The 13,833-nt window shown below is 59.6% G+C and overlaps 1 protein-coding gene across 1 annotated transcript in view; it reads left to right on the top strand.

Annotated features, from left to right (window-relative positions):
• BCAN (brevican) overlaps positions 1–13,833 on the top strand; it is an 18,453-nt gene that overhangs the window by 1,816 nt on the left and 2,804 nt on the right. Inside the window, 12 exon segments of the mRNA XM_006155199.2 lie at positions 2,116–2,226; positions 2,832–3,206; positions 3,516–3,690; positions 3,971–4,098; positions 4,535–4,828; positions 6,655–6,888; positions 7,438–8,064; positions 11,058–11,165; positions 11,683–11,841; positions 12,351–12,433; positions 12,768–12,912; positions 13,686–13,803. Of these exon segments, the coding sequence (XP_006155261.1) occupies positions 2,136–2,226; positions 2,832–3,206; positions 3,516–3,690; positions 3,971–4,098; positions 4,535–4,828; positions 6,655–6,888; positions 7,438–8,064; positions 11,058–11,165; positions 11,683–11,841; positions 12,351–12,433; positions 12,768–12,912; positions 13,686–13,803 (2,537 nt within the window). The 5' untranslated portion in view covers positions 2,116–2,135.

Raw genomic sequence — 13,833 nt, forward strand, 5'->3', positions numbered from 1 at the left:
ATGAGGAGGGGGAGGGGGGCGTGGGCGGGGGGGGGGGGGGGGCTGACGACGCCTGACAGTTGAGCTCTCACGGTTAGTGATGGAGCGCTGGAGGAGAAGACAAAGAGGAGGTGTGTGGATGTGTGGGGTCCAGGTGGCCAGGGCCTGGACTCCTGGGTTCCGAGCCTGCTGCTGGAGGAGGGGCCGCCTGAGTCTCCTCGGAGCTCCAAGTGCACCAGGCAGGGCTGGGGCCCGAGCTCAGTGCTGTGGTGGGGAGAGGAGACAGGGCTGAGAACCATCCGGCCTGCCTACCCTCTTGGCCACCCTAGTTCCTGACTCCCATTCTGGGAAGTGGGGGGCTTCCATGTTCCAGAACGGCCAGGTCCTGCTTGGCCTCAGACCCTCTTCCCTCATTCTCCCACCATCAGAACAGAGGTGAAAGGACTGGTCCATGGTGGAGGCCCCCGAGTGACTCCAACTATATGGGTTTCTGGGCCGCCTGTCAGAGAGCGGGGAGCCAGGTCTGTGAATGGCTCCAGCTCCGGCCCAGAGAGCAGGGAGGGAGAGCGCCAGGAGGGGGCCTGGCCAGCTCCAACGCAAGACAAACAGTCTCCCCAGCACCAGTGCTCATGCCAGACAGTCCTCATTCCAACTCCGCCATGCCGACTGGGCCTCAGTGCCCTCTGATCCGGCCCCACCAAGTACGCCTTCCCTCTCAAAGGTCAGACGGGCCCTGAGCCTCTGGCTCCTGTGCCTCCCCCAGCTCTGACCCTGAGAGACGACGCCATGCACAGGGCAGGAGTGAGGTTACAGTCAGGGAGGCAGGTGAGCTGAGTCTGGAGGATCTGGGAGAAGAGGGTTTCCCATCCGTTTAGGCTCAGGGAAGGAGGGATATGTGTGAAGGCAAAGCCTGAGGGCAGCAGGAGGCCTGAGATGGGACAGCACCATGAGTGGCAGCAGGCAGCAGTGGGGGTAAACCTGCTGTGGGGGAAGCCTTGCCTGCGGTCTCCCCTCCATCCCTCCTGCTCATCATTAGCCAGTGCTATGGCAGCCCTGCCTCCCCGTGCTCTGGGAAGGCTAGCCCGATCCCTAAATATGAGGTTGGACACCCGCTCTATCCGACTTGGCTTTGCAGGAGACCTCGCCCCTTCCCCTCTGGGCCTCTGTCTCTCCTCTCACATTTCTCCACTGTGGAGGCCACATGAGCACGGAAGTGCTTCAAGGCCTTCAGAGAAATATGTGGGGCTCTAGAGCTTCTGGTGGCCCGTGGTAGGAGGGCGTGTCCCCTCTGTTACCCCCCTTAGTTCACCCTTTGGCCCAGGGCTTTCACAAAAGGTGCAGTGGGGGAAGGGAGAGGCTGGATGGGGGCCAGACTGGCAGAGACAGGGGCTTTGTCCCAGCTGGTTTCTGAGCCAGGGGATCCGGTGGGAAAGCTCGTGCCAGGCAGAAAGGAAAGGCCAAGAGAAAGACAGAAGGAGGCAGCCAAGTGGGGGGTGGGGGGAGTAGTGGGTGTTGGGAGTGGAGAGAAGAGTTTCCTTATAAGTAATGGTGGGGAAGAGGCAGAGAAGGAGATGGTCTAGAGAGGAGAATTACCTGAGTTCAACCCAGGAGTCCTTCCTGGAGGAGGTCAAGAGGACATGGTATCCTGGAAGGAAGGGACAGGTAGGGGAGGAGTACTATATGAGAAGGAGGTTCTGGGTTCGAGGAGGGACTCTGGGACTGGGAAGGGCAGATGGAACTCTGAGTGTTACAGCACCCGCCGTTGGTGCCGCGGGCATGTGTCGTGCTACTTCTGTGTGCCTGCTGCCGTGCGTTTGTACAGCGTGGTGTCAGGATACAAAGCACTCGCAAAGCACGTAGCCTCATCTCAGCTGGGGAGGTGGGAGTAATGGTGTTCTTTTATAAAAAGCCCAGAGACGGTAAGGGATTTGGCTTAGGTCACACAGCAAGTTGACTAGGACCCAAGTCTTGGCTCTGAGGAGGAATCCCTTGGCAGGCAGACAGGGCTCAGACACAGAGTGGATGGTGGGGTAGGGGGTGGGCTTCTGGGGCCAGGACATGTACGAACCCACGTGGGTGTGGGAGGGAGGCAGGGTAAGTCCATCCTGACGTCTGACCCCATCTTTCCTCCTCAAGTGCCTCCACTGGCCTGCAGCATGGCCCGGCTGCTCCTGCCCCTGCTGACAGCCCTGGCCTTGGCCCAGGTCCCTGCAGCCTTAGCTGATGTTCTGGAAGGGGACAGCTCAGGTATGCAGCCCCCCTGGGTCATTGGTCTGTCTCCTGCAATCCCCTATGGTAGAGGTGGCTCCCCTATGGTTCAGCCCTAACCAACTGCTTCCAGCCTTGGGGGACCAAGAGGAGATGGAATTAGGATTGTGGGGAAGGGTCCAGTTAAGGACACTTGGGGGTAAGGAACTGGGATGGGCTTCTGGTAGGTGGGACATCTTGGGGGCAGGGCTGGGGAGGGACACTGGGAGCAAGACTGCAGGGGTCTAGGTTGGGGGCTGCAGTCCTGGGCAGGCACAAATGGATGGGGCTGGGGAGGGGGGACGAGTGGAATTGGGAGAAACCCCGAAGGAGTCGGAAGGGAACAGACTGAAACTGAAGATAGGGCTGGAGGGTTCAGAGATGGGGCTTAGAAATCCTGGGGGCAGAATTGACTGGGAGACTTCGGGGTACGAATATGGAGACTGCAGGGTGCACTGCGAAGACCTAGAGGTGAGTCTGCAGGCCCCTGGTCCTGGTGGGTCCTGAGGGGGCGGGGCTAGGAATCTGGAGAGCCAGGTAGGTGCAATCCTGGGGAGAGGCTTGGAGTCCACAGCGCGAAGTTCCAGCCCGTCCCGCCCCCACAGAGGACCGCGCCTTCCGCGTGCGCATCGCTGGGAACGCGCCGCTGCAGGGCGTGCTGGGCGGTGCCCTCACCATCCCGTGCCACGTCCACTACCTGAGGCCGCCGTCGAGCCGCCGGGCGGTGCTGGGCTCCCCGCGGGTCAAGTGGACCTTCCTGTCCGGGGGCCGGGAGGCGGAGGTGCTGGTGGCCCGGGGCCTGCGGGTCAAGGTGAACGAGGCTTACCGCTTCCGCGTGGCGCTGCCCGCCTACCCCGCGTCGCTCACCGACGTCTCCCTGGTGCTGAGCGAGCTGCGGCCCAACGACTCCGGCATCTACCGCTGCGAGGTCCAGCACGGCATCGACGACAGCAGTGACGCTGTGGAGGTCAAGGTGAAAGGTGAGAGGACAGGGGTAGAGAGGTTCCTGGAGGGAGAGGAAGACTCCTGCCCCCGGCAGGCCGCACTGGGGAGGCAGAGGCACCCGATGGCACGGGCTGAGATGGAAGATGGAAAATGCGTAGGAAACAGGGGCCTTCCTTAGCCTGTCTTCAGGTACAGAAGTTGGGCCCACAGCCCGCTTCCGTCCCTCATGCTGTAAAGCCAGTGCAATTTGGACTTTACCCCTTGTGCCCAGGGGAGTGACCGGGAGGGTGTAGAAGGTCGTGTGCTGGTGGTCACCCGGCTCAGGAGTCCTCTCTGCCCCTCAGGGGTCGTCTTTCTCTACCGGGAGGGCTCTGCCCGATATGCTTTCTCCTTCGCGGGGGCCCAGGAGGCCTGTGCCCGCATCGGAGCCCGCATCGCCACCCCTGAGCAGCTCTACGCGGCCTACCTGGGGGGCTACGAGCAGTGCGATGCCGGCTGGCTGTCCGACCAGACCGTCAGGTGCGCTGGGACTGAGGACCAGGGGCTTGCCTTTTGTCTGTGAAGTGTCTGGGGACAGCCTCCTGCCTGGGGCTGGGTCTACAGGGCTCCTAGCCTCTGAGGAATGTGGTTGGTCTGAGGAGGACGGGTGAGGGCCCTGTGCTGGCGTGCACCCCTGCAGAGCTGGGGGGATGGGCAGGCCACCGACATGGACTGCACCGAGGGGTAGGGCGAGCCAGCAGGTCGGTTTGAGAGGCACCCTGGCGAAGGCATCTGTGCTGAGTCCCATCTGCCCTCCAAGGTACCCCATCCAGACCCCACGAGAGGCTTGTTATGGAGACATGGATGGCTTCCCGGGGGTCCGCAACTACGGAGTGGTGCACCCCGATGACCTGTATGATGTCTACTGCTACGCCGAAGACCTGAATGGTGATTGGGAGGGAGGGGTCCCCAGGGGAAGAGCTCTAGGTCCCCCTGGGGCCTCTGCTGGACCGCATTGTCCCTCCTGTGTTTAAGGGGGCAAGCAGGGGGACAGAGATAATCCGTGTTCCTCCCTCCAAACACTGTCCCGGAGACAAGTTCATAACCATGACCAAAGCTTCAGAAAGGCGGCAGGATGCTGAGTTCGAGTTCTAACTCCTCTGTTACCTGCTGGGCAGCTTCTATAGAACCAGGAAGTCGGGTCAGGTTCCTGTGAGCTCTAATAACCATCTCGAGGTTCTGTATGGACCTGGAGTCTATGAAGTGGGGGAGCTGACCCCATGCCACAGATGGGGATGTGGATGGAGGTCCGGAGAAGCTTGCCCAGGTCCTTCTGGGAATACGGGCGGACGGCCTGGTAACCAGCCTCCTCTTCCCTACCCAGGAGAACTGTTCCTAGGTGCTCCTGCAGACAAGCTGACGTTGGAGGAGGCCCGGGCTTACTGCCGGGAGCGTGGTGCGGAGATCGCCACCACAGGCCAGCTGTATGCAGCCTGGGACGGCGGCCTGGACCGCTGCAGCCCGGGCTGGCTGGCTGACGGCAGCGTGCGCTACCCCATCGTCACACCCAGCCAGCGCTGCGGTGGGGGCCTGCCTGGTGTCAAGACTCTCTTCCTCTTCCCCAATCAGACCGGCTTCCCCAACAAGCACAGCCGCTTCAACGTTTACTGCTTCCGAGGTGAGCCTGCACGTCCCACCCCAGCGCTGACCACTTTCTCTCAGGACTTTGCCATTTCCCCAAAGGAGTCTTGGTGAGACCTTACTTGGAGTCTAGGGTTCTAATTCTGTGCATGAACCCTGGCTTGGTCTCACTCAGCTGCGTGGCCTCAGGAGTGGTGGTCACCTCTCTGCATCTCCTTCCCACCCCCACCCCCTTTAGGTTTCAAAACTATCTCTGCATAGTGTAAGTTTCCATTTCCTGTCACCTTATTGGTGAAGCAGAGATGATTGACACTCTCCGGGTCCAATGAGTGATCTGCTTAGGTTCTTCCAGTTAACCAAATGCCTTCAAGAGCTCTCAAGATTTCCAAAACCTGCAGCTTAAAGAAGGTGTCATATTTAAGCACCAAATACTGATGGACAGACATAATTCCTCCCACACGGAGTGGGACTTCTAGGAGGACAATTCAGCATAGAGATGGCTTCCTGCCACATCTTACACTGGGAGCAGGAGAACAGGCAGTGCCGGGACCCCAGAGGTGCAGGGCTCAGGTCCAGGGTGACTGACGGTCAGGGAGGCATTGCCAGGAAGCATGTGGGTCCTTGCCCCAACTGTGAGCTTGCAGCGCTAATGCAAGGGCTGGAGGCGGAAATGGGAGAAGACATAACCTTGACTCCCAGGGAGCCCCGGGCCAAAGAAGACCCTGCTTGTTTCATGGGAGCCCCCAGTCTGAGGGAAAACAAGATGCCTCACTCCCAGGATGAGGAGAGACAGAGAAAAGCCTTACTTCCCCTGGGACAGACCTGTGGACTTCTTTGGCCTGGGACTGGGGAAAGGTAGTGGGGTGAAGCCCATAGGAAGATGGCCCATGTGGAAAGACTTAGTAGGACAGGGATGGTGACAATCACACCAACGGTAATCGTATGATTATGCTCAGGCACCATGTGCTGTTCTGGGAAGAAATGCAGGGAGGCTGGATCAGAGGAGTGAGGGAGGGGGTGATGGGACCCAGGAGCAAACGCAGGACTGTGGCTGCAGGGTCGCAGATTGCTTGTCTGGTACGGAGTAAAGCTCACTGGAGTGGCGACAAGACCAGGGACATGCTGTCCTGTCTCGCCCGATGAGCACGGATGGCCCTGGGCCTTTCTTAGCCCAACTGCACCTTCACTGCATTGCTTTTCTGCACGAGGGCAAAGCATCTTTTCTAACCCTCTAGTAATTTGAAGGGAGCAGATCCCAGAAGAGAGTGGCCCCTTCCCATCCCTCATGCCCCAACACTGAGGTCCTCAGGTGGTGCGTGTTAAATGTCCATCCTGCACTCTGCCCTCAGCTCTCCTGTGACCCCCACTTCTCATCCTCAGCTCAAGGTCACTAGGCCATGAGGTCATTCTGTCTCTCCTCCTGCCTCCATCCCCTCACTCTAGGGAGTATCTCTCACCTGAGCCTTTCTTGACTCTGAAGTAGTTCTTCCCGCCATCGGGCTCTACCTGGCCAAGGTTCTTTACATTGTAACGTTGTAACATAGGTTTATGTGTCTGTTTTCTGCACGACAGAGTCATTCCTTCCAGGGCCTGCTGTTTGCTGTTTTGTTCTACACTGTGTCCTTAGTGCCCAGAAGAATGCTTGGCACGACACATAGTAGGCCCTTAATGAATGCTTGAGGAATGGATGACAAAGTTCTGGGGTGTTCTCTGGGCCCCAGAGGGTCCTCCTCAGGGGAGATGCGAGAGGATCGAGAGAATTCCCTGGTCTCTGACAGTCTAACCCAGATCCTTCATGTACAGCCTGATCTGGGAGGGCAGATAACCTAAGCAGCCTCCCATGGGCTCTTTCCTCTGCCACAGACTCTGCCCAGCCCTCTGCCATGCCTGAGGCCTCCAACTCAGCATCTGACCCAGCCTCTGATGCGCTGGAGGCCATCGTCACAGTGACGGAGACCCTGGAGGAGCTGCAGCTGCCCCAGGAAGCTGTGGAGAGCGAGTCCCGAGGGGCCATCTACTCCATTCCCATCGTGGAGGATGGAGGCGGTGGAAGCTCCACTCCAGAAGACCCGGCAGAGGCCCCTAGGACCCTCCTAGGTAACTCCAGTCCCTCATCCTGGGGCGTCTCTGCCTGAGAGAAGCTGGGCACAGAAAGGGCAAGCCCAGGTTGAGCCAGAATCATGGCCGGAATGCCTCTGCCTTGTACTTTTTCAGCAGCGCAGTGGTGCAGGGCTTCCCTCCTGTCCTCCCAACCTTTGCCTTTCCAGTAAATTCCACCTCCAGCTAACTCCTGCGACCCAGAGATGTCTGGGTTGAGAAGCTGCTCCCTGGGAAGGAGGGGCCTCCCTTCTTTGGTCTCCCTTGACCTGAGCTACTCAGATCACATAGAGGGTGTTGACTGACTGGGCGAGGGGGATGCAAGGACCGTGTTTTCCCGAGTACTGACAGCTCGCAGAGCCTTCTCCAATGTTGCCTTAACAGTGCAGCTCAGGTTCCTGCAGTGTGGAGCAAAGACCAGCCCTCCCCAGGACGGGCTCCTCCCCTTCCCCCGCCCTGTCCAGCTCCGACTTTCACCCCTTCCCCTTCCTCCTTCCTGGCTTCCAGTGGGTGCTGTCCCTGGTGCTGAATCGTGTGTGCTTTGCCCAGAATTTGAAACCCAATCCGTTGTACCGCCCACGGAGTCCTCAGAAGAAGGCAAGGCTTTGGAGGAAGAAGAGAAATACAAAGAGGAAGAGGAGGAAGAGGAAGAAGAGGAGGAGGTGGAGGACGAGGCCCTGTGGGCATGGCCCAGCGAGCTCAGCAGCCCAGGCCCTGAGACCCCTCTCCCCACCGAGCTGGCCCCGGAGGAGTCGCTCTCCCAGGCTTCCCCACCAGCCAGGGCGGTCCTGCAGCCTGGTGCATCGCCACTTCCTGATGGGGAAGCAGAAGCTCCCAGGCCTCCGAGGGTCCGCGGACCACCTACAGAGATTCTGCCCACGCCCAGGGCATCCCTGCCACCTCCCACTCCAGTTGGGGCGAGAGACAAGGGGGAGGAGATCGGGAGTCCTGAGCTCTCTGGGGTCCCTCGAGGAGAGAGTGAGGAGACGGGGAGCTCCGAAGAAGCCCCTTCCCTGCTTCCAGCCACACAGACCCCTGAGGGTACCAGGGAGCTGGAGGCCCCCTCTGAAGAGAGTGCTGGAAGAACTGCCCCTGCAGAGACCTCAGTGCGGGCCCAGCCGGTGCTGCCCACTGACAGCGCCAGCCGAGGCGGAGTGGCCGTGGCGCCCTCATCAGGTAACTCTGTGCAAGGCTCGTCCTCTCTCTTTATCCTTCTTTTCTTCCCCCTGCAGCTCTGGGTCACCTGACCTGTGGTCATTTAACCCACCGCCACCCCAGACTCTCCTGCCATTCACCCTCATTCTCTTACCATGCCTACCTGGAGTTGTGACATCTGCCCCAGCCCTGACTCCTCACCTGTAACCCCAGCTCACCACTCATCACCTGCGACCCTCTCTTGCCCACGGCCCTCCTCTGCGGCTCACATCCCACCAGCCACATAAGCACCCTCTTCTCTTTGGGGTGCCTGGGGAGGCACCTATTGCTGTCCTTACAGCCAGGCCCGCCTTCCCTGCCCCCTCTGCCTCCCATGTGCCACCCCTTCAGCTACCCCCTCACACACATGTCAGGGCAGCCCAGGAGCCATCCCCATCCCTTGCCCTCCAGGGCCTAAGAGAGCACTTATCCCTACAGAGCCTTAAGCCACTACTTCTGTGAAGTATTTTTTTTGACTGTTTCATGGAAAACAAGCCTTGGAAATAAATCTCTATTAAACCGCTTTGTAACCAAACTCTGGCACCCTCTTGTGTCCGTCTCCAGCTGTCTGCCCTCTCATTCCCCGCGTCTGTGTCACGGAGAGCTCTGTGGGCTTCTCCTTGCGCTGTGTCTCTGTCTCTTCTTTCATCTCTGACTTCCACACTTTCCTGTCCTGGCAGCGTCACTGCCCCGTGCTGTCCCTTCTCAGGCCTGTCTACACCTTCCTTCCCGGCTGCTGAAAGCCCTCATGTGACTGTCCACATGACCCAGACATATCACCCAGCACTCTGTGGGAGTGTCCGTGTCATGGCCCCTCACTCCCGATGGAGAGACCGACAAGCCTGGGCTGTGGTGTCTGGCATTTGTGTCATCTCTGACCTGTCTTGGTGCCTCCCATGCACAGCAGTGGCTGAGGACAGCTCTCAGCACAGAGGCAGTGACCTGGCATCCAGGCACCCCTGCCCCTCCATCCCCACGTTCCAGCAGGGGCATGATTTCTAATTTTCATACCCTCTCCTCCACTAACTCCAGCACTAATGGCCACCCTACCCCTGAGGAAGAATGAATCCACCCTCCCCAAGCCCAGCGAACTCCAATCCCATCTCCCGAGTGTGGAGAAGACACAGGGGTGTGTGTGAGGGCTGAGGGCTAGGGAGGGAGGGAGCTGGGGAGTTAGGTCTGAGAGAAGGCCTGCATACTCCACTCAGGAAGGTGAAGCTTCTCCAGGGAGGCCCCTGGGGACAGCTGGGATCCTCCCGGTCCCAGGACCCATCTCCTAGATGGCCCAGCTGGGGCCCTGTGTCACCCCAGCTCACCATTTCAGGCGTGAGCTCTCAGCTGGGCCGAGCTGCGGGGTTAGGCAGACCACTGTGGGGCGATGAACGCCAGGGAGGTGTCCGCAGTTACCTGGAGGAAGACAGAGGTCCTGGCCTGCTATTTCAACAGGAGGGAAGGATGAACTTTCGGGGCCTGTATAGGAGGACCAACAGGGGACAGAGGAAGACAGATGAGTCCCAGAAGAGTTCCTCCACCCTACTCTACACCTTGGGTTCAGGTTCTGCAGCCCAAGTGGGACCAAGGCCCACGTTTGAGAGTCTGTCCCCAGGGTTAGAGGGTTGGACAGGAGGGAGCAGAGGAAATGTAAGGAATGGCAGGGGTCCAGGACTCCTGCCCCTGTGGGGCCTGGTGCTCAATGGGTTAAATAAAATACCTCCTCCCTTGCCAGGGCAGCAGCCAGCACTGGGAAGAATCTATTGGCAGGAGGGGAGATGACAAGGGGAGTGTGCTGGAAAAGCTGATTCATTTCACCCAAAACAGCTAGGTCATCCCAGCAAAACCCTTTGAATCCACTCCAGTTTCTATTCCCCACCCCCTGCCCAACCCCACCAGGCAGTGGGATCTGCAACCAGGCCAGCGCGAAGCATTGTGGGCCATGGCTGGGGCTGCTCGGGCTGGATAGTAGGGTCTGAACTGCCCCAGGACAGTGTTACCTCCTACATAGCTGTCCCATCTCCTGCCCATCTCCCAGGAGTGGACACTGAGCACTGCTCCAGCACTCAGGCATGGCCCAGGGGCAGCCCCCTCCCACAGCAGGATCTAGAGAGATGAAGCCCAGAGAGAGGGCAGATGGCCTAGCCAGATGGGGCTGGATCTAGACTGTAGCTCGAAGGCCTTCAGAGTAGTGTGTTAGTCTAAGAGGACTGCCTGGAGGAAGAGCCAGAGGAGGGAGGGAGATGGACTCCAGGCCAGGAACCTGCAGATCAACTGAAGTGGGCAGGGCAGGGGGGAAGCCTGGTTAGGGAGAGAGTCTGGGGAGATCAAAGGGCAGAGAAAGCTGAGGTGAGGGCCATGGGAGCTGCTGCAGCTGGCTGCGTCTGGGAGCAGGCAGGCGCAGTGAGAAGGGGGTCTGACTAACAGCTCTGGGCTGTCCGACTGCCCGTGGGCGCAAGACGGGCCATCCTCACCTGGACCATACCAGGGCAGGGAGGCAACACCCACTGCTGCTGTGGTCACTGTCCTCTCCCCTCCCCCAGTAACACCAGACCCACTGTACAGAGCTGTGCTGGCACAGGCGAGGGTGGGCGGGACTCAACTCCAAGCCTAGGGAGGGAGACACCTGCCCAGTGTCACACAGAAGAGCCCGGGGCCAGATAAGCCACATGAAGACTGCTCAGTAGCTTTCCTCTTCCTAGGGCAGGACCTGGTCCTGAGGTCGCTGCTGGTCCCCTCCCACAGGGTGGGCCCACACTGGGCATGACAATGGCCTACTCTGGGCCTGGCCAGTGCTGAGTGGGAGAGGGGAAAAAAAGAAACTCAGACCTCAGGGTTGGCTGTGATCAGAGACAGGCTCTCGGGAGAACTTGTAAGGGGCCCTGATAGTCCCCAGGACAGGAAGGTCAGGGCTGGGGGCCCCCTGGCTCCTCTCCTGGAGGACACAGGCTTGCTTTCCCCACCTCACTTCTCTCCCCCCTCAGGTGACTGTGTCCCCAACCCCTGCCACAATGGTGGGACGTGCTTGGAGGAGGAACAGGGTGTGCGCTGCCTGTGTTTGCCTGGCTATGGGGGTGACCTGTGCGATGTGGGTGAGTGTCTGGGGGTGGGGGAGGGTACAGATTGAAGCCTGGCCCCTGCCACAGTGTTAGTTCCAGAGGGAGGAGGGGGCACAGGCTTTAGCTTTGTCCTTAATGAACTCTCGCATCTGGCAAGTGGCTCATCTGAGCCCTTCGGGCAATTTCCCCACCTAGGGGAACCAAAATGCCTCTCTTAGGGTGTGTGGTAGAGGAGGGGAGGGCCGAGCATACCCTGGCACTGGGGAGGCACTTTCCATTCTCCCGGGAAGAGAGGAGGGTGCTGCTCTTTTCTTTAGGCTACAGGAGGCAGAGACCCAGGCTGGACCTGGTCCCCATCACTCAGAGAAGTCACCAACACCCTGGCAGAAGGTCCCTCCAGGCTGCTGCCAACTCCCCCCATTCTCTACAAGCCCTTCGGCATTCGCCCTTGGTGGAGGTGGAGGGGGCCGCCCCTTCCAGGAGACCGGCCCGCCCTCTGGGCTCCAAGTTCCTCAGGCCTAAGACGCCCACCCACCCTTCTGTGCCCCAGGCCTCCGCTTCTGCAGCCCGGGATGGGACGCCTTCCAAGGCGCCTGCTACAAGCACTTTTCTACACGAAGGAGCTGGGAGGAGGCGGAGACCCAGTGCCGGATGTACGGCGCGCACCTGGCCAGCATCAGCACGCCCGAGGAGCAGGACTTCATCAACAGTGGGCAGGGCCGGCGGGAGGGCCGGGGCGGCCTCAGGCGTCCTGCATTCACGCACTCCTTTCTCGCTCCCCTCTCCGTTCACTTTCTCATTCCCCCTCCCCCCTCCCCACCTGCACTTCCGCAGGGGGCTTCTGGAAGGCGAGGGTTGGGGCTGGAGCAGGAAATCACACGTGTCCGAGCTGGGCTGTCCCTCCGCATCTCTGGTTCTCCCACCTCCATCCGCTTTCCCAGACTCTGGCCTCGTTCAGTGTTTCCACTTTCCGGTTTCCCTTTGCTTGCCCGATTTGCTATTTTTTTTCTTCCCTCACCCCCACACACCTGCCTTCCACCTGGCCCACGTACAGAGGTTGGAGAGGGGTAAGAAAACCCGCAGGAGGCGCGGGTTCGGGATTTCAGGAAGGACTTCCCCTGCGGTCACCTACAGACCGCCGACGACAGGGAACGGCCGCCACCTGCTGGCGACGGAGCTAACTGCACACCTTGGTCTCCCCGGCGCTTCCTCCCCCAGATCGATACCGGGAGTACCAGTGGATTGGGCTCAACGACAGGACCATCGAAGGCGACTTCCTGTGGTCGGATGGCGTCCCCCTGGTGAGAGGCCCCGGCCGACGTTCACGCCATCTAGTCGGCTTCCTCCAGTCACTTCTGTGCCCGCCCGCAAGGACCACCAATTCCCTCTCCACCTTGCTTTTCAGCCTCACGCCTCCCTCCCTTTTTCGTGCCCCTCCCGCACCTCCCTGGGGACCCCTCCTTTCCTCAGGGCCCTCTCTTTTCAAGTTCCCATTCTTCCTCTCCACAAAGCCCCTGCCCTCTTCTGCCCATTTATCTTGGGCCACCAACCCCCAGATCCCTGGCCTTCCCTCTCCTCCCCAGATCCCTGAGTCCACTCCCTCCAAAGCCCTGGTGAGCCTCCCCTGTCCCCTAGCTCTATGAGAACTGGAACCCGGGGCAGCCTGACAGCTACTTCCTGTCTGGAGAGGACTGCGTGGTCATGGTGTGGCACGATCAGGGACAGTGGAGCGATGTACCTTGCAACTACCACCTGTCCTACACCTGCAAGATGGGGCTGGGTGAGGAGGCGGCTGGGGTAGGGAGCGGGACTGATTTTTATAGGAGAGCGTAGCCACCTGCTGGCGTGCGTGAAGAAGGCAGCTGGATCCCACATGGCTGCCTGTGCAGTTCAAATTCTTGACCTGGTGGCTTGGGAAACAGGCCAAAGTGTGTGTGTGACCAAACTCCCAAGAGGAAAATGGAGAAGGGATTGCAGTGTGGCCATTCCCTCTAGGGGGTGCTTTCAATCTCTCTCTCTCTCTCTCTCTCTGTCTTTCTCTCTAATAAGTATGCACACCTCTGGCAAATGAAAATAATACTGTTTTTTTTTTTAAAAAAGGAGGGGCCAGCAGGTAGATTGTTGGTTAAGGTGCTGGACTCCCACATGATGGACCATGGTTCAAGTCCTGGGTCTGGTGGCTTGAAACTGAGACCCAGTGCATGTGCCTGCATGCCCAAAATCCCAGGAGAACGAGCAGGGACTGTGGCATGACCATCCCCCAGGGGGGTGATTTCTCACTTTCGCTCTCTCTCTGTCTCTCTAGCAAAACACATGCCCCCCATGGGAAAACCTTAAATAAAAAAAAAAAAAAAAAAAGGAGGGTGCAAAGCTGCACAGAGGCACCAGCCTGGGCTCCAGACTGTGGGAGGGACAACGAATGACAAGGGTCCATTTGGAATCCCTGATCATTTTTATCATGTTGGGGCCCACTCCTCTCCTCCCCGTCTCAGTTCTGAGAACTGTCACCCCCAGAGTCAGGCCCTGGTTTGTAACTGTGCTCCCTCCCCTCAGTGTCCTGTGGGCCACCGCCCGAGCTCCCATTGGCTCAGATGTTTGGCCGCCCGCGGCTGCGCTATGAGGTGGACACGGTGCTTCGCTATCGGTGCCGGGAGGGGCTGGGCCCACGCCACCTGCCACTGGTTCGCTGGCCGGGGAATGG

Source organism: Tupaia chinensis, unplaced genomic scaffold (genome assembly GCF_000334495.1).
Source record: "Tupaia chinensis unplaced genomic scaffold, TupChi_1.0 Scaffold000438_1, whole genome shotgun sequence".
In the NCBI taxonomy this organism is placed as follows: Eukaryota; Metazoa; Chordata; class Mammalia; order Scandentia; family Tupaiidae; genus Tupaia; species Tupaia belangeri.